Source organism: Sebastes fasciatus, chromosome 15, assembly GCF_043250625.1.
Source record: "Sebastes fasciatus isolate fSebFas1 chromosome 15, fSebFas1.pri, whole genome shotgun sequence".
In the NCBI taxonomy this organism is placed as follows: domain Eukaryota; kingdom Metazoa; phylum Chordata; class Actinopteri; order Perciformes; family Sebastidae; genus Sebastes; species Sebastes fasciatus.
In genome coordinates this window covers 27,394,705-27,420,473 of record NC_133809.1, presented here as the reverse complement: position 1 = coordinate 27,420,473, position 25,769 = coordinate 27,394,705, and the positions used below count along the sequence as shown (strand labels likewise).

Genomic DNA, 25,769 nt, shown 5'->3' with positions numbered 1-25,769 from the left:
TGGGTCCATGTGTACTTCCTGTCAGTTGATGTCATTCCCATACACTGCAACCAGGAATAAACTGGGACACATTTAGAATGTTTACATTTAAAACTGTGTAAAGTGTCTAAATATTGTATATTCGTGACATCACAAATGGACAGAAATCCTGACGGCTTGTTTCAAATGCAGAGTTTCTGAATACGGGCTGTGTGTGTATTTCCCTTTGGATTGAGCGTTTTGATACTTTCACAGTATTTATATAGAACTTAAGCCTGCTTTATAATAAAAAACATGACAATCTCACTTTTTTTACAATATGGGACCTTTAAAACTAATTTTAGTGATGCAGCCAAAGCGGTGGGGGTGGGACGTGGAACTTCAACGCGAACAAGAAAAACTACAAATACCAGAGATACCACAAACCCACTTCCGGTTTACGGTTACCACGGGCGACGGAGGGAAGCCACAACCTCTGAGTGCTGAAGGGATGCAACACTAAAGCAATGAAACGGAGAATTTGAACAGTTTTCTCCGATGCATGCTAACGTTATCAACTATAACCGTAGTCGGTCTTTTAACGGGCGAGACTACATTTACCGTGAACCGTTCTTTGGTACCAGGTCTGCTAACTGTCGCGGTAACTAGCAGAGCTAACAGTAGAGGCTAGCTAACCATGCTAATGATGTAGCATTGCTAGCTTGACAAAGTTACCTCACTCTAGCTTTGCTAATTGACGTCAGGTTGGTGTTTTGCTATGTTAACTAGCATAACTACACCGTAAGCAATAGTTTCGTATAATTGGTAGAGGTCTGTTATCACCACCAGCCATGTTTATCTACCTCAGCAAGAAGGTGAGTGTCCATCCTGTGCTCTGTCACCCACATAACCACCTGTCAACAGGTCAGTTTGAATGTATTGAAAGGATAGGATAGCCCCTTGAGATGTAGCATCTCATTTTCGAGGGGGTCCTATAGACACAAATACAAAAACACATACAGACAAAACAGCATTACATAACAAACATACACTGCAAATACACAGATACAGACAGCTTGCTCACCATCTCCCACCCAGACCCCCATCAGCCCTCTGCTGTTATACTAGAAACATCTGATACAATGACCAGATATATATATATATATAATCAATTACATCAGCATAAAGAACAATTGCAACAGTTTGTGTCTTAAGTTTATACGTAGCACAAATAAACTGAGGATCATAAGTACACAAAAATTAAAAACACGAACAGGTTGTTTTAAGATGAAAAAATAAAGATGTCCTGAAGCAATGGAAAGAGGTAATAGATGTCAGAAAAAGAGGACGATTATTCCAGTCTGATGAAGCTTTGTCTTGGAATGACCTGCGTCCAACTTCTTTGAAAATTCTTGGGACAAAGAAAAAGGGATGTTGCATATGTCTGAGTGAATATGAAGATCTACATGGAACCAAAAACTGTTTCAAATAGGAAGGACAATTAAAATAAACACATTTGAAAATAAACTGAACCCAGTGAAATTGCCTTCAAGATTTCAGCTGCAACCAATTAGGTGATTCATACATGGAACAATGGTGAGTTCTATAAGGACACCTCAAGACAAATCTACAAAGAGAATTATATACAACATTAAGGGGCCTAAGATAAGTGTCAGAGGTGTTTTGTTAGACAATGTCAGCATAATCAATAATAGGTAGTATCAACTGAGAAATTATTCTTTTTCTGACTTAAGTTAAGACACAAAGCGTTGGTTAACAGTGTGGCTTCGATTTCCCGTGTTTTATAGATTGCTATCCCCAACAATATCCATCTGAAATGTGTCTCCTGGAACAAAGATCAGGGCTTCATCGCCTGTGGAGGAGACGATGGTCTCCTCAGAGTGCTCAAGCTTGAATCTCAGACAGGTAAGTTCAGGGGGATGGAGGTTGGAGCTATAACAATCTGGTACACTCTCATGATTTCCAGTCTATTTGTAGCTACCTTACCCCTGATCTGATGGCTGTAGACAGTATAGGTCTAAGCCACAAGTGAACAGCTGTTTGCATGAAAATGAAAATCTGAATCATGAAAGGAAATCTACAAAATACTAAACCCATACAATACACAATGCAAATTTGCTTGACATGTGAAGTGCTCCACAGCATAACTGTGAGATGTGCTAGATAAAAAAATAGCATATATTCCACCCTAAAATGACTGGAGCACTGTCACTCATGTCATTAGATCAAATCCCTTTCTAGCTTCAAAGATTGGTAAGACTTGATGACATAATAATAATAATAATAATATTAGTAATAATAATAATATGGCTGACCCGAATGCTTCAAAGCTTTGACCGCTGCCATGATAATCAACCTCCAAATCAGTATTCAAATGCTTAGTTTTAAAAAAATATATAAGTATGTAATAATAATAATAATAATAATAATGTGTAAATCCCCAAATAGCCCACAAAATAAGAACATTATTTATTATTAAAATACAATATTAATTATTATTAGATATTGGGTTTGTTGTGTGTAGAGGTGCGTGTGTGGGCAGCAGCGGTACTGTCCCGGGCACAGAAATGGGGGAGATGGAGACAGACGGACAGAAGAACATGTCAGCCTGTTGCGCTGCGCCGCTCACAGCCCTAAATAATAATAATTATAATAAATAAGTAAATACAGTATAGCCCAATGCCAAGAGGACAACATGTGTAAAAATTGTTATAAAAAAAGTCCACTGTTGATTACCCATACACTAATGTTTTTTGGGCCTGGTTTCAGGTGTTCTGTGTCAGTGTGTCCTTGTTCAGATTTAAATATTCTACATATATTTATTTATTTATTTATTGCTATTATTTTGCTCTAGGATAGAATAAAAGTGGTCAGCTAAAAAAATATATATATTTTGGTTTTGATGAATGTTTCATTCATTCAGCCTTGTGTTAAAGTTTATTTGTTACACTCAGAGCCATTATGTAATATCCATGTGATTGAGATTTGAGGGCTTTTACACAGTGTGTAAGAAATCTTCTGAAACTTTCATAAGCTTTTTTGGCTCTGTTCTGGTGCCTCCGTGTCCAGTCACTGTAAGTAGAATTGTTACCACTCCGTCTGTTGGATAACAGTGGGTCTTGTTATTACGTTATTATGTTGTTAAACAAACAGGGAAAACCACAAACAGCAAAGTGAAAGAAACCCTACAAACTACTAACGTTTCTTAACAAGTCCCTCACTGAGAATTGCCTGGACATTGTTGAGGTTCTGAAGCTGATCTCTTTTACTGCTTTCACAACAGATGATGCCAAACTTAAAGGTCTTGCTGCACCCAGTAACCTGTCAATGAACCAGACTCTAGACGGACACAGTGGTAAGTTCTATTCAGTAGCTTCCAAACGTGTTACCATTATGCTATGTTGGTAACAGGTAGTGTCCATACGCTGTAGTTTGTTGGTGCAAGGACGTGGAATGAGCCACAGGAAAGTTATCTGTAACTTTATGATTTCTCTTCTTGCAGGCGCAGTACAAGTGGTCACGTGGAACGAACAGTATGAAAAGCTGACAACCAGTGACCAGAACGGACTCATCATTGTATGGATGCTCTACAAAGGTGATTACTGCCGTCAGATTAAATAAAATGCAAGTTGTCCTGTAATAAATTTGGCTTTCTATAGTTGTCTGTCTTTGCCCCTTCCAAAGGTGCATGGTACGAGGAGATGATCAACAACCGGAACAAGTCGGTGGTGAGGAGCATGAGTTGGAACGCTGACGGTCAGAAGATCTGCATAGTGTATGAAGATGGAGCGGTCATTGTTGGATCTGTAGACGGTAAAATAACTGCTGGCGATCAATCACTATATTTTTCCAACCAGATTTAGCATGAAATCACTAAGGCTCCCTTGACAAGGATTGCTTTGTTCTGCCGAGGGAATGAGTACGAACATGTACAGAAGGATAAATGCCCTTTTTTTTTTTTTTATAGGAAACCGGATTTGGGGAAAGGAGCTAAAAGGAAATCAGCTTGCTCATGTGGCATGGTCGCCAGACAGCAAGATCCTCCTCTTCGGCATGGCCAACGGGGAAGTGCAAATCTATGACAATCAAGGAAACTTCATAGTGAGTGCACAAGTTTAAGAAAATTGAAATATTGCTTCATTTGAATCTGTACCCATGTAGAACTACACAGCTTCCTGACTCATAGGATGCTAATTTTATGAATAAAAAGGCAGGTGCAATGCAGACTCAAGTGTGCAGAGGGAGTGGCAACACACAACTGGTATTTTCATAGATGCAGGCATTCAGTGTACATGGAAACAGCAGGTTACGGAAGAATCTATTATAGGGGTGCACAATTAATTGAAATTTTATTGAAATCACAATATGTTTTACTGCAATTTTCAAATCGCAGGATGAGGAGGAAATTGTAATATTTGTGTGTACAAATGATCATACCTTCTAATATCACAAATTATATCACAATTGCAATATCAGTCAAAATAATTGCAATCGCATGTTTTTTCAAAATCGTGCAGTCCTAATCTGTTGTCATTCATTATCAGAGGGCATAACATTAGACTCATTAAAGCTTTAAATTATGGCAAATTATCTTGTTAATGATCCAGACATAATTATGGATTTTGTAAAACTCCCAAGTGTAGGACTTGAAAATATCTGACTTTGACGACTTCTAGTGATATCGAAAAAAGACACTGCGGTAGACAGCAATGCACAACACTACCAACTCCAATGCTTGCTTAAAGGGAAAATTCGCCACCATTTATGTGGATGTCCACTCGTTGTTGATGGTGAAATGGTCAATTGAATTAATAAATTCCTCAGTGCGTGCTATATTGACCGAAAAAGCTGAGTTTTCCTGCTCGCTGAGGCGAGCCAGCAGTGCCAGCAGTGCCTTCATGTACCAGGATGCATTGTGCGCAAACTTTTGGCCCGCCGGCCATGTCCTCTTTCACGGCTAATGCAGCCGCAGCCTCTCTCCGCTGTATTACTATATTCTGGCTCAAACAAATATGGCTGAATGTCCGAGTCAGCCAAAACACTGTAAGACGCGTCCTCGTCCATAACATCCTCTAAACTCATATTTTAGGATTTTCGCGGTTGGAAACGTAGCTAGTTTGCAATACAAGCGAAGAGGAAGTTATTTTTTTAAACTTTATATACACAATGGAACTTGCAACAGGTTTGGGAAGTTCTGTTTTTGAGCACCTAGAGCACGGCGCCCCCTACCCAGGGGCAGAGACTAGAAAACCAAGCTGAAACAGCAGCCTGTGGTTCTTCCTTGCATCCAACTACGTCACTTTCACGTAAAATGACACCACTGGATGCAGGAAGAACAACAGATTTTGTAGCTGAGAGCTCAGATTTCTTGAATTTATTGCTTCAATCGACTATATTTACCATCAACACTGATTGGACTTCCACACAAAAGGTGGCAAAGTTTCCTACACTTTGCATCGTGTACCTATATGAAATGAATACCAAATAACAATGTGATGTGTTTCAGATGAAAATGACCATCAGCTGTCTCACCAATGCGACTGGAGCTCTCAGTATTGCAGGCATCCACTGGTATGCAGGAACTGGGGGTTACGTTGAACCAGACTGTCCCTGTCTTGCTATCTGCTTTGACAATGGAAGATGCCAGGTGATGCGCTACGAGAACGATGAAAGTAAGGAGGGAAAAAGACCTTCAAAGGCCGCATTATATTCTCCAGGTTACACTTCAATGAGATGTTTACCAATGGTGACGAGCTATGCTGCTGCCCTTTTCTTCAGACCCAGTGTGTATTGACACTCTGATGAATGTGGTCAGCATCCAGTGGAATCATTGTGGCAGCGTTCTGGCGGTAGCAGGTTCCCTCAGAGCCGCGAACGTGGAGAAAGAATTCAACGTTGTGCAGTTCTACACACCATTTGGAGAGGTGAGGGGGAAGACTTTATTCCCTTACTTACAGAGTTTTATACATGGAGATTAGGCATTATGCGGTACACTACCATGCAGTGTTCCTCCTGTTAGTATCATACATGGGACCAAAAAGAAGAATTTACATGGGATGGACTGAGTTGATAAAGACTACAATGTCTTTTGTGTTTTGTTTCAGTAATTTAATTTAAGAATTAAATACCTTGCAATTCCAGTTTCTCTGTTGTTGTGCCATCCTACATTGTTGAGCGGTTGAAAATGCAAGTAGGCTGGGATTTGTGCTCTGACAGCCAGGAATCTCAGCACCTGGCAAAATAGTTCTTGAGTCATTGATACTGATTAAAATCTTCCCTTGCATGCCTATACTGACCCCAGTGGGGAGATACAAATGACACAAGACAGGAACAAATTTGAGATTTTGCATTTTTTCTTGTTTAAACAGCATCTGAGAACTCTTAAAGTGCCTGGGAAGCAGATGACAGGAGTTGGCTGGGAGGGAGGAGGGCTGCGTATTGGCCTGGCTGTGGACTCCTTCATCTACTTTGCTAACATAAGACCAGACTACAAGGTAAATTGCAACATGTGTGGCTCGCTTTTAATAAAGGTTTTTGGGAAAGAAACAGTTCTTGAAGACACTCGTAGACAGAAAAAAAACGTTGCTTTATCTGGCATGAGCACAGTTAAAGGGACAGTTCACCCCAAAATCCAAACAACATATTTTTCCTCTTACCTGTAGTGCTATTTATCAATCCAGATTGTGTTGGTGTGAGTTACAGAGTATTGGAGATACCGTCCGTAGAGATGACTGCCTTCTTTCAAATATAATGGAACTAGATGAAAAAAATATATTTGAACTCAACGGCAATGTCTCTTTCCAGAAATCATGAACCGGTTACTCAAGATAATCCACAGACCTTGTTGTGAGCAGTTTCATTTAGGACCTATTTTCTTTCTACCAAACTACATCCCCCAACCGTATCACTGCGTGATGCATGAGTGGAGCGTGCATCTACTCATGGATAAGAGGCTAGTGTACGTGAGAGTGCGAGATGTAAACATTAATAGAGTGCTCCAGGGATGACGTATTTTTGTAGACCAACCAGGAAGTTAGCATTGCCCTGGTTCCCTCGACAAAACTAGCTTGTAATGCAAGCTTGCTTCTGTGCGGTGATAAGATTTAACATTGATAGTTTCACATCATGCTTCCAAATGTTCAAAGATAATCTTAAATAACTTAACTGCCTGAGAAACCAAGAAAAATACTTCCTATGAACCTGCAGTAAATGTGACTACCTAATAGCTACTGCTCTACACCCCCACTCACTAAATTCTGACAAAAGGGTTGTTTGAAGGAACATATGTTGTGTTTGATCATATTTTCCCTCCCAGAGTTTAGGAGCACCACACAGAAGGTGAATCTCACCAGCTCTTTTCTATCTCTTAACAGTGGGGCTACTGTTGCAGCACAGTGGTGTACGCCTACACAAAGCCAGAGCGCCAAGAGTACTGCGTGGTATTCTGGGACACCAAAAACAACGAGAAGTTTGTCAAATATGTCAAGAGCTTGATGTCCATCACTACCTCAGGGGACTTCTGCATCCTAGCCAGCAAGGCCGATGACACCCAGCCTCAGGTACAAACACACATGGCAACAGTGAGAGAGGAAAGCATTAAAAACAGGAGCGATCTATAAAACCGGTTGACTTGATACGCTAGTCACATGCTGTATGACTCGGACAAGCTTATCCACTGCTTCTGACAGATCTATTCTAACTTTTACATACAATGGGGATGTAAAAGTTAGGGTGGGGTCAACGATCACAGGAGGTGCGCCAGGATTTGTCTGCTCTGAGGTTGTCAAAATTAGATTTGCGCATGTATAACTTCGAAAACAATCGTAATAACACACATACTGGATCATTTCTACAAAAGTCTTTTTTGCTACTAGTAGGCCACATTGCGTTTAATCCCTGTATTTCTTCTGCACAGTTGCAGATAAAGATCAGACCGCGCTAATATTCTTAGTATTATATTATTAGTGTGAACTGGTGGCTGCGTAGGATGGTTTCAGACTTGTGTGATCCAAACATTTCCAATAACTCCAGAGTATTTTTTTAAGTCGAAAAAATCAACATTTATTGAAAAAAGATAGATGTTATCATTTCCAAAATACACAACATGTTTTTATCTAACAAAATATTCTGCTTCAGTCCATATTTGTTGGCGTTTAGCCTTTCAAAAACAATATTTTCACTGCGGTCAAAAACTTCCACCCGCCGCACTCAGATAGAGGCACTGACGAGTTATATACATTAAAGAATGTAGGGGGGGCTTCGAGGAAAATAGGTTGGGGAACCACTGCAGTAGAAGATACAGAGTGAGCTGTAATAGGAAGGATCACAAATGTTTCTCTGCTGTCTTGCCCCCTGTTTTTGCCACACAGGAGGATGCTGAGTTAGAGTCTGGGACTCACGCAAGGGTAATGTACAAATTAAACCACACACTCGAAATGAGAACTATTTGTTTTGATAAAGAATCATAAATTGACCTGTCGAATAAAGTCGCACTACTGTGTGTTTTTCAGTATGTCCTGATTCTGTGCAACTCCATTGGGACTCCACTGGACTCAAAATACATTGACATTGGTGAGTTCATACAGTAAAGAAAGACATATTTATCTTAGGATGCACACTTTTTTTGCATTTTCAAGTTAACACATTTTAAACATCTTAAAAGGATAGTTTGGGTGTTTTGAAGTGGGGTTGTATGATGTACTTCTCCATAGTCAGTGTATTACCTACAGTAGATGGAGGTCGACACGCCCCCAGTTTGGAGAAACAGACAGGAGTACCAGCACGGGAGCAATGTACTGCTGTGGATGGTGGCAGTAGCAAAACGGATTTTAGACACCTAAAAGAGAGGCTCACCTAAAAAAAAATTATATCAGTTTAAGTGTACGCTATATTTAGAATATTCTCACTGATTTACCTCGCCGTCAGACAGCTATACGGTCAACTGAAGCCGTTATTAATGCTCTCGCCAAAGCAGCCAGGCTCCAATAGCACAAACAAACTAACTGATCGAGGCAGCGGTAGACCAGCAACCTCTGCGTTCAGCGAGGTAAAATTAAAGTTTTTTTCAATGGAGTCTGGTTGCTTTGGTGAGAGCATAGATGGATACAGTGGCTTCAGTTCCTCGTTGGAAAGGGTTGTCTGACGACAAGATAAAGCGGTGAAAATATTTGAAAAAATAGCGTACACTTAAACTGATATAGATTTTTTGCTGCCCCCATCCACAGCAGTACATTGCTTTGCTCCCGTGCTGGCACTCCTGTCTGTTTCTCCAAACTGGGGGCGTGCTGACCGTCATCTACTGTAGGTAATACACTGAGTATGGATAAGTACCTCATACCACCCCACCTCAAAACACCTGAACTATCCCTTTAAATAAACAAGCCATGTGCCCTTCAAGCTTGCATTCAGAAGTGGACTTGGAAATAATCTTCTTGTGATGCACAGCAGTGGGTTGATCAAAGTCCTAATTTACCATAAGGTTGGTGTGTTTCTTCAAGCCAGTGTGAGAGATCGCACCCTGTGTATAGAGAAACGGTGGTTGGCGTTCTGCCACCTGCCGCCCACAGTTCCATCTTTCATGGGCCCACAAGCATCCTATAGCAAATAGACATTTAGCACGGGGCATCTTTATATCTCACAAACATTCAGCATTCTGTCTCTGCTCGACGTGCAGAATGTTTGCTGAGAAGCTCAGGCCAAGACGGTTCAAAGTCTGCAGATTTGAAAGGCTCAGTGGGTCTGAATGGGTTTCAGATATCCCACCTAGGTACATAATGAGAGAGTGAGTTCAAGTGTGTGCCTTTTGGAGGTGTCTACTCTTGTGGCTGACACGTAACTGAGCCGTGCCTGAGTCGCGCTGCCCACGCGGTCTGTGTGGCTGCTCTAACCTGTTAACATGGACAGCAAAATAAAAAAACAACAGGTTCTGCAGCCGCCAAGCGGCCGTAACGTCCGGACCACACGCCGCCTGCGTGACCAACACGTGGCGGCTACCTCGCTGAACTACTGCGTCTCTCATGCTTGTGGTGTCAACACCGGCAGCATTTCTGCTGCTGTTGCGCTGCTACTGCCAGACCTTTCTTTCTACATAGTTTGGCCATTTCATTTCATTATAAATGTCATTTATATTTATTTTAGACAGAAAAAGGTTAAGAAGCGTGTGCTCATTTGTAAATAGTAATGATAATCCGCAATTAAAAGCCGGTACTATTAATGAATGGAGCCGTGCAAGTCACGGCATTTTCCATAACACTGTCCTGCAAATATTTCAGAATAAAAGCCTTGTGTTAACAAATGAAGGGATTCTGTCCACAAAAAAAAAAAAAGCTAGAGGGCTTTTATTTTTAAAGTGTTTAGTTAAAGAAAATACTTTATTTCCACGTCTGTGACATATTCTACATATACAGACATTGAAACTAGTAATTTTGCTGGTATGATGTCAATATATGGTCAAAAGGGAAAAATAGGTGAGACTGTGACCCACACGTGCTGCTGACGCAGGCAGTGTGGCCCCTGCGTAAGTGAATGAATGGCATTTTATGTAACTTTTCACCACCCAAATAAAAAGTGAATATAAAATTACTATTTATGTATGTACTGAAACTGTATGGTTTGACAAGAACAAACTAAAAACTTTAAAATCCTCTTAGTTGGTGACGTTGGTAAGCTCTGCATTTGAATTGTGATGCTAGGAGCTGGGCACACATGATCCACGAAATTACATTAAAAAAAAAATTGCAAGTGATACAATTGATTCAGTTGCTGTGACACACCTTCATATACACTCTACATTGATCTTCATCTTTGTAATTAAGTCTGTCATTTGTCTACTTGGTCAGATCCACTGTTTGTCACTATGACCAAGACACATGTGATCGCTGCATCCAAAGAGGCTTTCTACCTGTGGCAGTACAGAGTGGCAAAGAAATTAACTGCCCTGGAGATCAACCAAGTGACCAGAACTAAGAAAGAGGGAAGAGAGAGGTGAGTTAACATTCATAACACAATGGAGCTGCATCTAAACTGTATTTAACAAAAAGCCAGGTAGTGGATGGGGACACGGCCACGTCAGAACTTGCACGACACATCAAGCAGATCATGGAAAGTTACAGGCAGGCTAGATTCTGTGAGTCAGTGGAGGAAACCTTAGGTTTACTGGCTCACTGTTTCAGTGTAGGATGTTGGCACTTACTGACAGTGCTATGAAAAGGATTCATTCATCCGAATCAAATGCCACTGAGGTTCCAGACTGGCTGGGCATGACCTAATGTTCTGCCAGGGCTGTCCTAGCACCTGGACAACAGTTCACCTCAGTGGTGTTTGTCTGTCTGTCTCTCATTTGTCCTCACTTCCTGTCTTTCTAGGGTCTATCACATTGACAGCAATCCATCTGGGGCCAATGACAGCAGTCCAGATTTTGCAAAAGCCTTCACAGTAAGAGACATTCTTACCTCTCAAGTTGCACAGGTTTTTGTAACATCCAGGTTGTTGCAAAAATAAAAAAAATAAAAACTCTAAGACGCTTCTGAGCCATTTTTAGAACAGTATACTGTGAAACTAGTACATTACATTTTAATTTTATATAATTATTTTTTATAATTTCTACTAATAGTAGTTTAATTTAAAATACATTGTTGGCTCACAAAAGAATCATTTCAATGAGAATAAAGTGTTTTTTATTTTTCCGACAAATAAATTGTTTAAATCGTCATGGTTCGCATGTATGTTTCTGTTCCGTTTCAGGCAACTCAAGATCCCATTTGTTGTATTACAGCAACAGATAGGACCCTGGTTGTGGTATGTACATATCTGTTTTAATTATACAATTTTGAATCATGCAATTAAAGTAAAACAATGAGTGTTTGGGTGTAGGGCTGCACAATTATTCGCGATCACGATTTTAGCTTCCCACAACACCGCTAATAGAAAACTCCGCTGCATATCAAATCAAGCGCTTCCTAAACAAACAGCCAACCACCAGGGGGTGATCCAGATGTTTTGGCTTCACTTTTGGGGAGCTGTCATGGTGCTGCCTGTGAAAAACTTTCCTTAATGTTGCGGCTGCAGTCCAGAGTAGAAGAGTAATATACTGTAGAGTACTCATTTTGCTTGTCAAAATGAAAATGCACTGAATTCTGGTGAAGAAGAACCTTATTTTAAGTCTGATTTTGATGGAAATATTTGTTAATTAGCAGGAATGTAGGACAACAAGTGAAAGCAGTGCACTGTTTAATTAAATGTGAAAGTGCGATGAACATATTTTGTCCCTAAAATCAATGAATAATCGTGATACATAATCGTGATCTCAATATTGATCCAAATAATATTGATTGTCATTTTGGTCATAATCGTGCAGCGCTATTTGGGTGTATGTGTGCTTTACAGGGCCGTGAGTCTGGCACCATCCATAGATACAGCCTCCCAAATGTGGTTCTCATCCAGAAGTACACTTTGAACAACAGAGCCTACTATCTGTCCTTGAACTGCAACTCCAGGCAAGCATTGTTTGGTGTTACGCAGATGAAACATGTTGCTGTACAGATATCTATTATTAACCAGCTCAAACACAGTTTGTCAAATTTGAAAGCTGAATTATTCATGAAAATTTAATTATTATTTTCTTTAGTCGTCTAGCCATAATCGACATTGCGGGCGTGCTGACTTTGTTGGACCTGGAGGTTCGTGCCTCCGGAGACGACGGCACAGGAAACCAGGCGTCTGCTGGGGATCCATCCAAGTTTGAGCGCAAGGACGTCTGGGACATGAAGTGGGCCAACGACAATCCGGATCTGTTTGCCATGATGGAGAAGACCAGGATGTATGTCTTCAGGAACCTAGACCCAGAGGTGAGGGTCCAGCTGCATTGTCTTATTGTTACTAAATAAATATTAAGCAACTGTTGCCATCATGTATTATTGTATTTTACAAAAACAGGAACCCATCCAAACGTCTGGGTACATTTGCAACTTTGAAGACCTGGAAATCAAATCTGTCCTGCTTGATGAAATCATGAAGGTAAAACACAATCATGTTGAAATCTGAAACATAATCAGTAATGCTAATATCTAGATACTTATTTTCTCATAGTTTCAATTGAAAGTTGTATTTTGCCTCTTAAATATCCAGATGGATTTGCAATAGTTTTGACTTATTGTTAACTTGTCTCGATATTATCTGTTGACCAACAGCTGATTGCAAATTGATGAGAATTCATCCCTTTTTGTAGTGTTAGCAGGAAATAGAGAGAGGCTTTTCTCATAACTACTTTGTTGTACCTTGAAAGTGCTGAACGGTGCAGTATGCATGTGTTGATTTAATGAAACACTATTATGGGATCTTGCTCGGCAGGATCCAGAGAGGCCGAACAAAGACAACCTCATCAACTTTGAAATCCGCTCCCTGAGAGACAGCCGTGCATTGATTGAAAAAGTGGGGATTGAAGATGCCTCGCAGTTCATCGAGGACAACCCTCACCCAAGACTCTGGTAAACGCAGCGTTCTGATCTTTTGATTCAGCATAAAACGGTTTTAATGCTTAAAGTTTGAGGGCCCTATTTTAGTCAACAAAGTGGAAGGTCTTGGCTGCACAGACTTTGTGGTCGTCTCCAAGTGTACCTGCTATTTTGGTTCATGTATGTGCAGCAGTGCAAAGTGCAAAAGGTCTGGGTGAAGTGGAATATAGAGTAAAGGGTGTTGGTGATTAATAAATTCACTCCCAGCCAGTCACATCACTGGTGTCATCGCTCGGAAACAGCTGAGCCAATTAGTGGTTGTGTGCTTGTTTTTACCACTGACAGGCTCAGATTGTTATTCGTTGGTGTCTGACAACATAATGGAAAGGACCCTACAGAGAAATGAAACCTTTTTCTTACCGTTCACTCGATCCGGTCTGTTTGTTATTTTGTGTCTCGCTCAGAGAAGTCTGACAACACCGGCACTCCTCTCTCCTCTCTCACTCACGTTTCCACCGTCGTCTGTTCCGTCAACAAGTCACATGACACAATGACAAACGGAAAGGTTAGAAAAACGTTTAATTTCTCTGTAGGGTCCTTTCCATAATGCTGTCAGACACTTAAAATAACAACCTGAACCTGTCAGTGGAAAAAACAAGCACTTTTAGTGGACAAAAATTACGGTACCAGGTTGCCCCAAAAGATTACATTACAGCTTGTTTAGCGGCTGCTGGTTACAGCGTTCTCCCTCAATACTGGACCAATTTCAAGACGAGTTCTCCCCATTAGTCACTTAGACACAAAAACATGGGGAAATAGGGTCCAGGTTGAAAAATACCAAAGTTATCCTTTAATGAACTTTGGTAATCTGATGTCTCCCACATTGTTCTACATTCCTGCTAATTAACAAGTCTTTGCATCAAAATAAGACTTAAAAATAAGGTTCTTCTTCACCATATTCAGTAACGGAGAGCAGACGGGCAAAACAAATCAGTATATTACTCTTCTACTCTGGACTGCAGCCGCCATAACATCACGATCGCCCCCTTAGGAAGCGCTTGATTTGATATGCAGCGGAGTTTTCTATGAGCGGAGTACACATTTTAAACATCAATATCGCAGTCGATCACGTTCGTTTAATTGTGGGAAACCAAAATCGTGCTCGCGATTAATATTCGCTTCATTGTGCAGCCCTACTCTGATGTGTGTAGAGGTGTGCGGGGTCATTTGGCAGCAGTCTGGTATCGTTTACATGTAATTTAATCAACACAGGGCATAGTGATACAAAGCAGCAAAATCAATTCTCAAAAACTATTCCTGATTGTCAGTTCAAAAGACATTTGAACTTTGCAGAGTGTGGGAGATTTATGGTAAGTCTTCTGAAGCAGCAGTCTGATCGCTGCAGCTTATGTGTGTTCTAAAGTCATAGAGTCATAAAGTCATAGAATCATTGAGTTTGACACAGATGGATTGATCACAGACAATGAAATGGCAAAAAACACTTAACTTGTCAACAGATATTGATTTACAGTCACAGTTAACTTCGTCATGGATTGTTGAGTGACTTCATACAGCTTAATAGCTAAATTGATCATATTAGAGTGGGTGTAAGGATTTATGCATGGTGATAGTAGCCAACCTCCCTCTCTCTCCGTTATGAACCCGCAAGGCGTCTTCTGGCTGAGGCGGCCCTCCAGAAACTGGATCTGAAGACGGCTGAACAGGCCTTCGTCCGTTGCAAAGACTACCAGGGCATTGAGTTCGTCAAGCGACTGGGCAACCTGCAGAGCGAGCCCATGAAACAGGCGGAGGTGGCAGCTTACTTCAGCAGGTTTGAGGAAGCTGAGCGGATGTACCTGGATATGGATCGCAGGTACGTTTAGCCACATTTGACGGTGACATCCACTAACTGATTCAGTTCTGGTTTGCTTTTGTTACGTCTGACATTTTTAGTGTCAGCATTACCTTGTGCCACCGTTTCTTTAGGCATGATGGCTTTAATGATGGATTTATTTCTTGTAGGGACCTTGCCATCAGCCTTAGGATCAAGCTGGGAGACTGGTTCAGGGTCCTCCAGCTGCTCAAAACCGGCTCTGGGGACTGTGATGACTCTCTGCTGGAACAGGCCTACAATGCAATTGGAGACTACTTTGCTGACAGACAGAAGTGGTATTGAAATTAACTTTCCCTTTCTTTATTTAGTATAGAAACAATGTAAACACGTGTTCAAAGTGTATTTGTAAAATGCTTTACACAGTATATTTTTTTTTGTGGGGGGGGTTATTTTTTTGTTCTTTGTTCAGGGGATATGCATTATTGGTAGAGCTATAGTAAATTTGCAAATTATGCAAATATAAACTCACATTTTCAATCACAAGACCGTCATTAGTACCATGCAGTATGTTTAGTATATCCCAAGCATCTAAACATTCAGATAAAAAAGCCATTATTTGCTAAGTTGTATTATAAATTATAATAAATTAATATAAATTATAAATGCTAATGAAAAGATTCCATCATTTAAAGGGATAGTTAGGGTGTTTTGAAGTGGGGTTGTATGAGGTACTTATCCATAGTCAGTTTATTACCTACAGTAGATGGCGGTCGGCACGCCCCAGTTTGGAGAAACAGACAGGAGTACCAGCACGGGAGCAAAGCAATGTGCTGCTGTGGACGGGGGCAGCAGCAAAACGGGTTTTAGACACCTAAAAGAATCAATATCAGTTTAAGTTTAGGCTATATTTACAGTATTTTCACCGCTTTACCTTGCCGTCAGACAGCCCTTTCTGGCAGGGAACTGAAGCCGTTATACGTTTGACTTTGTTTTTTAAGGGGTTAGTTTGGATTCACCGAAGTCACACAATAACACAAACAAACTAACCGATGGAGGCAGCGGTAGACCGGCAACTCTCGTGTTCTGTGAGGTAATATTATTGTTTTTGTCAAAAAAGTCTGGTGGCTTTGAAGAGAGCATAGATGAATACAACGGCTTCAGTTCCCCATTGGAAAGGGCTGTCTGATGGCAAGGAAAATATTCTATATATAGCGTACACTTAAACTGATATTGATTTTTTTAGGTGAGCCTTTCTTTTAGGTGTCTAAAATACATTTTCCTGCTGCCCCCATCCACAACAGCACATTGCTTTGCTCCCGTGCTGGTACTTCTCTCTCTTTTTCCAAACTGGGGGCATGCTGACCGTCATCTACTGTAGGTAATACACATACTATGGATAAATACCTCATACAATCCCACTTCAAAACATCTGAACTATCCCTTTATGGATGGGTGGACATTCTGTCAATTCTATCTTGCTCCCATGTCCATACATTGAGTTATTGGTCCCCCATCATCATCATTCCTCCTGTCCGTACTAGCTGTGAAGCGATACCTTTCTGACAATTTCCATTGGATTAGCAATAGAGGGGCCCTCCTCACAGCATGTATGGACAGTAGGAATTATTAGAACGACCAATAACTCTTCCTGTGCACTGATGACCATGCAAGTATTGTTCTAAGACAGTCTTGAAAAAACAACTGTACTTTAAGATCAAGGGAAACTTTTCCTCACTATAGGTTTCAAATAGAAATCCTTTCTGTTTCTAAGGGTCAATGCAGTGCAGTACTACCTTCAGGGTCGTAACCAGGAGAGGCTGGCAGAGTGCTATTACATGTTGGAGGACTATTCGGGCCTTGAAAAGCTGACTACTACGCTGCCAGAGAATCATAAACTTTTACCGGTGAGCCAAATGTTCAGATTTGACCAAAAATAAATCGTGACTCTGAGTCCATAAACCAACTCTCCATTGCCTCTCTATGATCTCCATCTCTGTTTTTCAGGATATCGGACAAATGTTTGCCACTGTGGGCATGTGTGAACAAGCTGTGAAGGCATACCTCAAGTGCAACCAGCCTAAAGCTGCCGTTGACACCTGTGTCCATCTGAACCAGGTGAGAGACAGACTTGACAGGAAACCTGTGGCGCCAGAGTTCCTGAGTGACTCTCTGAACACATACGTACGGCGGCATTCCCCTCAGCAATCACACACACTTTGACAGCTTTGTACCTCAGCAGTCACTGTGGCACCTGCTGTCCTCCCACTCCCATCCTCTCCCTGTGTGATCTCCAGCCATAGAGTGTGAACACTGCTCTCACACTTTGCTCTTCCAATGTCAATTTTAACATTTAGCTCAAGATGGTTAACAGTTCTGAGCTCAGGTCTGGACAAAAGAAAGAACTTTCTTTACATACATAATGCAAGCTGCAGCTGTTATACTTTGTAAAAAAAATGTTTAGCCACAGCTGGCTTTAGTTTGATGTTAAATTTGTGCTGTAATCGACCCTGTGTTAATCCAAAAGGAGACATCATTAGCAGTCCGAATTTTCTCCCCTCTGGGTAGGGCTGTGTATTGGCAAGAATCTGGCAATACGCTTCAATATATTGTGATACATTGCGATTTTTTAAATCTAATTTTAGGAAAACTGTCATAGTATAAGGAACACACCACCATATGCATACAATCTGAGTAAAAAAAAGTCACATTATGAAATGGCTACTACGGGGAATAACATCATCACACATGAATACAATTGGACTCATTGGATCCACAAGAGTCTCTGCTTTCCAATCATACCCAGTTTATGTAATTCCAAGACTGTTAAGGGACCCCAGTATGCAGAAATATTCAAACACATCGTTTTAGAATAGGCCAAAATAACATTAATAAATTATTAATTTGTATATAATTTGTACTGCCCAAAGCTGCATGTGATTATCATAAACTGGGCATGATTGTAAAGGGGAGACTCATGGGTACCGATAAAACCCATTTTCATTCAGATATCTTGAGGTCAGAGGTCAAAGGACCCCTTTGAAAAAGTTTTTCCTCACCGAAATTTAGCGTAACTTTGGAAACTTATTTAGCCTCCTTCCTGACAAGCTAGTATGACATAATTGGTATCAATGGATTCCTTAGGTTTTCTAGTTTCAGCCCGCTACAACCTCCGAAAGACAACAGTGGCCGGGAATTTTAAGATGCCATCAGATTTTTAAGTTTATTACAAAACACAATATCACAATACTATGTCTATCTATATTTTCTTACACCTCTACCTCTAAAGCAGTTTCTCCTGCTGCGTTAATGCTGTTTTTTTGACAATGAAATGAACTGGCTGTCACTTTAACTGTTTCCTTAACTTTCCTGTTGGCTCGTCCCTGGAATGTCAAAGTTACAGTGGGTTCTCATGTTATCTAACCTTTGTGCTTTGACTAAGTGAAATATGCAGCTCTGGGTCATTTTCATCAACCGGTTGCCAGATTTAGTTAGTAATTTAAGTTCAAAACTAGGGCTGTCAATCGACGATATTTAATCGTGATTAATCGCATGAGTGTCCATAGGTAATCGTGATTAATCGCAAATTAATCGCACATTTTTTATCTGTTCAAAATGAACCTTAAAGGCAGATTTGTCAAGATTAATACTCTTATCAACATGAGAGTGGGAAAATATGCTTCTTTATGCAAATGTATGTATATATTTATTATTATTAACAACACAAAACAATGAGATATATTGTCCAGAAACCCTCACAGGTACTGCATTTAGCATAAACAATATGCACAAATCATAACATGGTAAACAGCAGCCCAACAGGCAACAACAGCTGTCAGTGTGTCAGTGTGCTGACTTGACTATGACTTGCCCCAAACTGCATGTGATTATCATAAAGTGGGTATGTCTGTAAAGGGGAGACTTGTGGGTACCCATAGAACCCATTTTCATTCACATATTTTGAGGTCAGAGGTCAAGGAACCCCTTTGCGAGTTTTTCCTCGCCAAGATTTAGCATAAGTTTGAAGCGTTATTTAACCTTCGCGGTTTTCTAGTTTCACACAACGCCAGGATCTTCACTCTAGCTGTAATTTTGTTTTTGAATGAATGTTGTCATTTTCTTCCAGTGGAACAAAGCAGTGGAACTCGCCAGGGCGCACAACATGAAGGAGATTAAATCTCTTCTTTCAAAATACGCTTCACATCTTCTTGAGAAGAATAAAACTCTAGAGGCGGTGGAACTGTATCGGAAAGCCCACCATTTTCTTGATGCAGCCAAACTCATGTTCAAGGTAGGTTTATGTTTCCATGGTCATTACTGTTGAGTGAAACGTTTTATGCGACTTTCAGATGAAGAGGTCTGTTCCTAAATAATAAAACCAGAATTTGAGCTGAGCTAAAATGAACTGGTGATTTGTTCAGCACCCTTGGCGCAGTATTTTAAGGGTTAATAATTTGAATGAAGGTGGATCACATCTAGGACCTTGGCCATTGTATTATGTTATGGCAAACAGACACTAGGCAATTTGATAACTGAGAGAGATAATTCTGTGATGAATATATATACTACGTCTATGTATTCTATTCTGATATGTAGCTTGAATAACTTGTTTGTGGGCATGGACTTTGTGACTGCTGTTCCAGATAGCAGACGAGGAGGCGGAGAAAAGGACCCGACCGCTGCGGGTGAAGAAGCTCTACGTGCTGGCAGCGCGCCTTGTTGAAAATTACCACGAGCAGGTGAAGACGTCACAGCAGAGCAAAACCAAAGGGAAGAAGTCTGAGGTAACATATTACTACTAATACACACATACAGTATGTACATACAAGAAATATATATTTTTTCTTTAATAAAAAGCTTTTAAATATTATATTAGGCGACATCTGCGCTCGCTGGGCTGCTTGAGGAAGACGCAACCTCTTCAGACAATCGTATCGTGGACAACGCCTGGCGTGGAGCCGAGGCCTTTCACTTCTTTCTGCTTGCTCAGAGGCAGCTATACGAAGGCTACATGGAGAACGCCATGCGCACAGGTGCCAAATCACAAAGGACACGACACCATATGATGTCATAATTATCATACAGTATTTTTATAAAACAAAGTCATAAATTATAGTATTGCCCAGGTTGCCTCTTTACACATTTTTATGTGTAGCATTATCAAATTATATTAGATACTTCGCGCTTGTGCTCGCACTACGTAGATGCGAGCGAGCATCGGTCAAAACGGTGAGGCGACACACACGAGACTGAACGTGATTGACAGGCATCATGTTGATTAACGTTAGCAACATTAGCTAGCTAAAACCACAATATCACTTTATATTTCACATGCTTGCTCCGCTGCTCGCTTGTTTTCTCACACACATTCGCTGATGCTGCTCTCTCTCTCTTGCTTCACCATTCACTTCCCTGTGCACACACACTCCTGCATGATGTCACATCCGTTGGATTTTCCCGGAACACCGGGCCCGGGTTCTTCACATTAAAATCAGTCTACAGTCTGATAGAGGAAACCCAGAAAGTCGCGGAAGGTCTCATTTTTTAGGTTAGGTTACAGCATGTTCACACATTGGCAATAAAAAAATATAAAAAAACGTTTATTCGTGTAAAAACTTACATACAGTCCCTTTAATTTGTGTAAATAAGTAGTGCAGTAGTCATTAGATCAATATCCTTACTAGCTATACAAACTAGTAAAAGTAGAGAAAGAACCTGGACAAACCTAAGATTAATGACAAAGTATTGATTTTGTCAGAAATTAAATTCTTGACTTCAACAGTCTTTATTGAGTCAAGTTATTTTCCTATAATAGATACAACCAGACAGAGTGGAAGTCTAACTCTTCTCCCTTTTTAAAGCCCTTCACCTGCGTGAGTACGAGGACATCATCCCGGCGGTGGAGATCTACTCCCTGCTCGCCGTTTGCTCCTCAGCCAACAGGGCCTTCGGCACATGCTCGCAGGCCTTCATCAAGCTGGAGTCCCTGGAGAGTCTGGACCCTGAACAGCGGCAGCTTTATGAGGATCTGGCCCTGGAGATCTTCACCAAGCACACCCCAAAGGACAGCCACACGGCGGAGCAGTACGGATCAACAGAGGGGTGAGGGCACCGATGAGTTCAGAGTGAGGTTGAGATGAGAAATAGAGACATGATGAGTTTGTCTGAATCTACATTGGGAGGAACAACAGTAATTGCTTTGACAATTTATTATGCAAGTGTTTTGAAATTATTAGGATTAAAATATGAACCAGTAGTATTAGTGGCCATAAATTGCAGTAAACAACAGCCCACATTACTCTTTATTTGGAGTTTCCCCCTGTAGTCAACACAAGCATAATACTGTTCCTGGCCTGTGAAATATGTATTATAACTATATTTTAACTTTATTATAACAACTATAATTATATTTTAAAAGTTCTGTCCTCCCTCTACAGGCAAAAGACAAACAATAGTTAAATCTCAAGCCCAAATGCAGTTAATTGTTACTGACACATTTAAAATGAGCTCTACTCATCACCCAGAAATGTATTTTTCTCTAGTAACCTTAAAATTGATGTTTAGATGATTTGTATACACAACAGTTTGGGTCAAATTTGGGGGATGAAGTAGATTACTGAGCCAGTAATTTACCATCACTCTCTAAAAGTGAATGCTGAATAGAGGAAATACTAGAATCTACAAATAGTTAATAAATTAAATAAATTAATCCATTAAAGGAATACACAGAGGGATGAATTCAACGAAAAGATTGTGCAGCTTTTGCGGCTGCTAAACCTGCACAAATAAGACAAAAAGAGACTGTAATTCTCAAAGCATCCGCAAAGGGTAAAATGCACCCCTATTGTCTTGTGCTATTTGCACATATTTAAATTAGGTAATATGCAGACATTTGGCACAAAATTGGCCCCTTTCTATACAAATGAGCCTCATTGCAAAACCAGTCCAATTCACAATGATCAGCGCCAATAACCACACACAGTTACAGTGAAATGAATAGTGTCTTCAGAGAGTTGGTGGTAACTGAAGCACATTTATAAGAGGTGTTCGCTCAAACTCATTTATTTTGGGATGCAGGGACAGGAAGTAATGACAGTTGTGTCATGAGAAAATAAGTGAATAAAGCTCCCCTACATGTTATTTAAAAAATACATGAGAAAAAGAAATGAATGAAAAATAAGGTTAATATATAAACAAATGAACAACTTATATCTTTCCTCTCCCAACTTTCCCAAATCCTGTGCTGACATTTTACCCTTTCCTCTCCCTTGATTGCCTTCGGGGGGTCACAACCGACGCATTGGCCGCAAGCGCATTTACACATTGCCACATGGATAATTGCAATCAGATACAAAAAAGGGCAAATTGCTCTCAGGTGCAAAACGTTATGGGCGTGTTTGTGCTGTAAAGAGTGCTGCAGGGATGACGTATATTTGTAGGCCAACCAGGAAGTTAGCATCGCCCTGGGTTCCCTCGACAGAAAGCCAATGGGATTGTTCCATTTGGTTTTGGATTACTGCAGAAAATAAGCTCTGTGGCAAACAAACGTTTATGATACTTACACGTTTTGTTCTGTAAGATAATCTTCACAAATGAATGTTTGCAATCGCCAGAAGTAAAAAGCTAAAGGCTATAAAAGAACTACACCACGGCCGCATGAGATCGAGTAAAGACAACGAGGCTGTAATGGCTGACGAGTCGAAGTGATGACGTTTAGTAGTCTCATTTAGCCACTTGTTAGCAACCCCTTTTTTTAACACACGTAAAAGCTTCAAAGTTCACGAGTGGGGTATTTATTGATGTATTTTATTTCATAGAACAAAACGTTAAAATCCACTACAGACCTTATTTCAGGCATCTAACTAAAAACCCATTAAAAAACCCATTGACTTCCAGACGAGGGAACCGGAAGTGCTAAAACGCTACCTCATTTCTGGGTTTTAGGACTCATTTCTGTAGCACTCTATATCATTGTAGCGCACAATTCTTTTGTGAATCGGACCTTGAGACGGGGCAGATAGCAGTTTTAAGTGAGTAGGCAATAAACAGTTAAGATAGAGCTATAGTGACAGGGAACAGGGATATGTGGTGTATGCGTTCATCGCCAAAATGTAAATTTAACCAACAGGCCACCCTCTAAAAACTCTTTATCTTCCTTTAACCCTTTACAGAGGTTCTTGATGGCCTTACTGCATCACAATATTCCCTGACCCCAGCTAATTCTATTTTTCCTCTTTTAGGGTGGAAGGAAAATTACCCACATGCATTGTGACAGGACAACAGATCCAGGAGTACCAGTTCTGGATGTGCAGTGTGTGTAAACACTGCGCTCTAGGGCAGGAGATCAGCAAATATAACTGCTGTCCGCTGTGTCACAGTCCTGTAGCATGAAGCTCCATCCCATAAGAACACTTTCATTTTCATATTTCAAAGCATTGTAATGTACTTTAGCCTGCATATATTATATATTTGTATGAGTTTGTGGAGCACATGAACCAAAATGATTTACTTGTGGAAATAGCTGCACTTGGTTTCAACTTAAAGGAGCAGTGTGTAACATTTAGGGGGATCTATCGGCAGAAATGGAATCTAATATTAATAATAGGACTGTCAATCGATTGAAATATGAATCGTGACGAATCACATGATTGTCCACGATTAATTTTTTTATCTGTTTAAAATGTACTTAAAGGGAGATTTGTCAAGTATTCAATACTAGGTTATCAACATAGGTCAGAGGTCAAAGGACCCCTTTGAAAATGGCTATTCCAGTTTTTCTTCGCCAAACTTTAGCGCAAGTTTGGAGTGTTATTTAGCCTCCTTTGCAACATGTAAGTATCACATGGTTGGTACCAATGGATTCTTTAGGTTTTCTAGTTTCATATGATACCGGGACCTTCACTAGCTTCTCTAGCTTTAAAACTGAGCCCGCTACAACCTAAAAATCACAAGTTGCGTTAATGCGTTAAAGAAATGAGTGGCATTAAAACAAATTTGAGTTAACGTGTTATTTTACTTATTAATAAGTATGTTTTCTTTAGTATATAATCACCTGAAAATAAGAATCATTGTGTTTTCGTTTATATCTACATAGGGAGTGGATCCTCTTCACAGAGCCGGTCGCCACGTTACTACATACATGTTACTACAGACAAACCAAACACTGGCTCTAGAGAGATCCATTTGCGTTTTCACATTTTCGTGTCGGCCACGTTAGTTCTCCTACACGCTTGGCACACGGGAGAAATTTCAGTTGGTTGCAATCTGCAACCTCACCACTAGATGCCGCTAGATCCTACATACTGCACCTTTAATGCTTAACGTATTTAAACTGAAACCGTCATATATTGTTTCCGCAGTCTCAAAACATAGAAAATATATGTTCAGCGAGCTTCAATTTATGTCTTTAATAATTTAGTTACATGTATTTCTTTTACCTTAAATGTTGTAAAATACTTGAATGAACATACCTGCTTTGTTTACCTATTTTTATATGGAAGTAAACAGTGAATAAACTCTCACGTTAATACAAAAAATTAAAATGCGCTTTGCTTGGATTTCATTTTGCTGACCTTTTAATATCATGTTGCATTTTTGATCACTGCACATGTTGTGGTAAATACTGTCACCCAAAGGACACAAAGGCTTTTAAACCATTATCACCAATGCATAGCAATCAATGCCACCACCATCAGTAGTGTTTACTGAGAACACCACTACACTTGGGAATAGTGCATAACAAATAAGTATCCATGCTGACCATCTGTAGGGAATTCTTGAGTACGTCCAACCAGATGACCTAGACCTGGATGCACTGTGCATCCCAGAGGTCAGTCTGGTAGATAATGAGGCCATGGTTCAAAGGGAAACACTTCTTCTGTTGTGGTTTTAAGTGATGGTACATGGTAGGATGGAATTTGCAAGGGGTGACATTTTTTTTTAGCCTTTTTACATTGCTGTCTCGACACAAATCATTTACGTGAATTTGAATGTTTTTTTTTTTAATTGACCCAAACATTGATTGCATAGCAAGTACACTAATGGATGCTGAAAATTACATTATTGAATGTAATGTAAAAACCATATCCTCATGGCTCCACCACTGTAGTCTGCACTGAAGTGGCTCTTTCTGTTTGGTTTCATGTCAGTGATCCATGTTGACCTGCTTCTGATACAATCTTCTCCTGCCATCTACTGTCAGTAAGTGGTATCAGTGAGAAGCCTACTACAGCATCATAAGCAGTCATTGTATAAAAGCTATTTTTCAGGTTATCTCATCTGACTCAGTGTTCTGTTTGGCATATTTTACGGTTCCTTTGGTGTGCCACTGCAGCTCGATTTGTCATGATTATAACTAGGGCTGTCCCGGAGACCATTTTTTGGGCTTCGAAGCTTCAGTGAGAAATATTCAAAGGTATTCGTTACTGTTTTATTCCCAGAATTTCACACTAAGTTTTGTGGTGGCAGTTTCTGTTAAAACAAGACACAAACCAACGTAACAACTTGTC

At 40.3% G+C, this 25,769-nt stretch overlaps 1 protein-coding gene across 2 annotated transcripts; it reads left to right on the top strand.

The window, feature by feature from the left end:
* Positions 1-414: 414 nt before the first annotated feature.
* On the top strand, positions 415-24,797 carry wdr35 (WD repeat domain 35). Of its 2 annotated transcripts, XM_074660680.1 has the most exons (28): positions 415-833; positions 1,767-1,884; positions 3,263-3,334; positions 3,482-3,574; positions 3,664-3,792; positions 3,947-4,080; positions 5,486-5,651; positions 5,758-5,903; positions 6,348-6,473; positions 7,353-7,538; positions 8,349-8,384; positions 8,490-8,550; positions 10,818-10,962; positions 11,343-11,412; positions 11,722-11,775; positions 12,364-12,473; positions 12,605-12,824; positions 12,913-12,993; positions 13,327-13,463; positions 15,100-15,303; positions 15,453-15,599; positions 17,036-17,168; positions 17,269-17,379; positions 19,388-19,552; positions 19,905-20,045; positions 20,138-20,294; positions 21,123-21,363; positions 23,502-24,797. In XM_074660680.1, the coding sequence occupies exons 1-28, from the start codon at positions 810-812 to the stop codon at positions 23,650-23,652; spliced, it is 3,558 nt and encodes a 1,185-aa protein (XP_074516781.1). In that variant the 5' UTR covers positions 415-809; the 3' UTR covers positions 23,653-24,797. The 2 variants fall into 2 exon arrangements, with proteins under 2 accessions (XP_074516781.1, XP_074516782.1); XM_074660681.1 differs by lacking the exon at positions 8,349-8,384.
* The last annotated feature ends 972 nt before the right edge of the window (positions 24,798-25,769 follow it).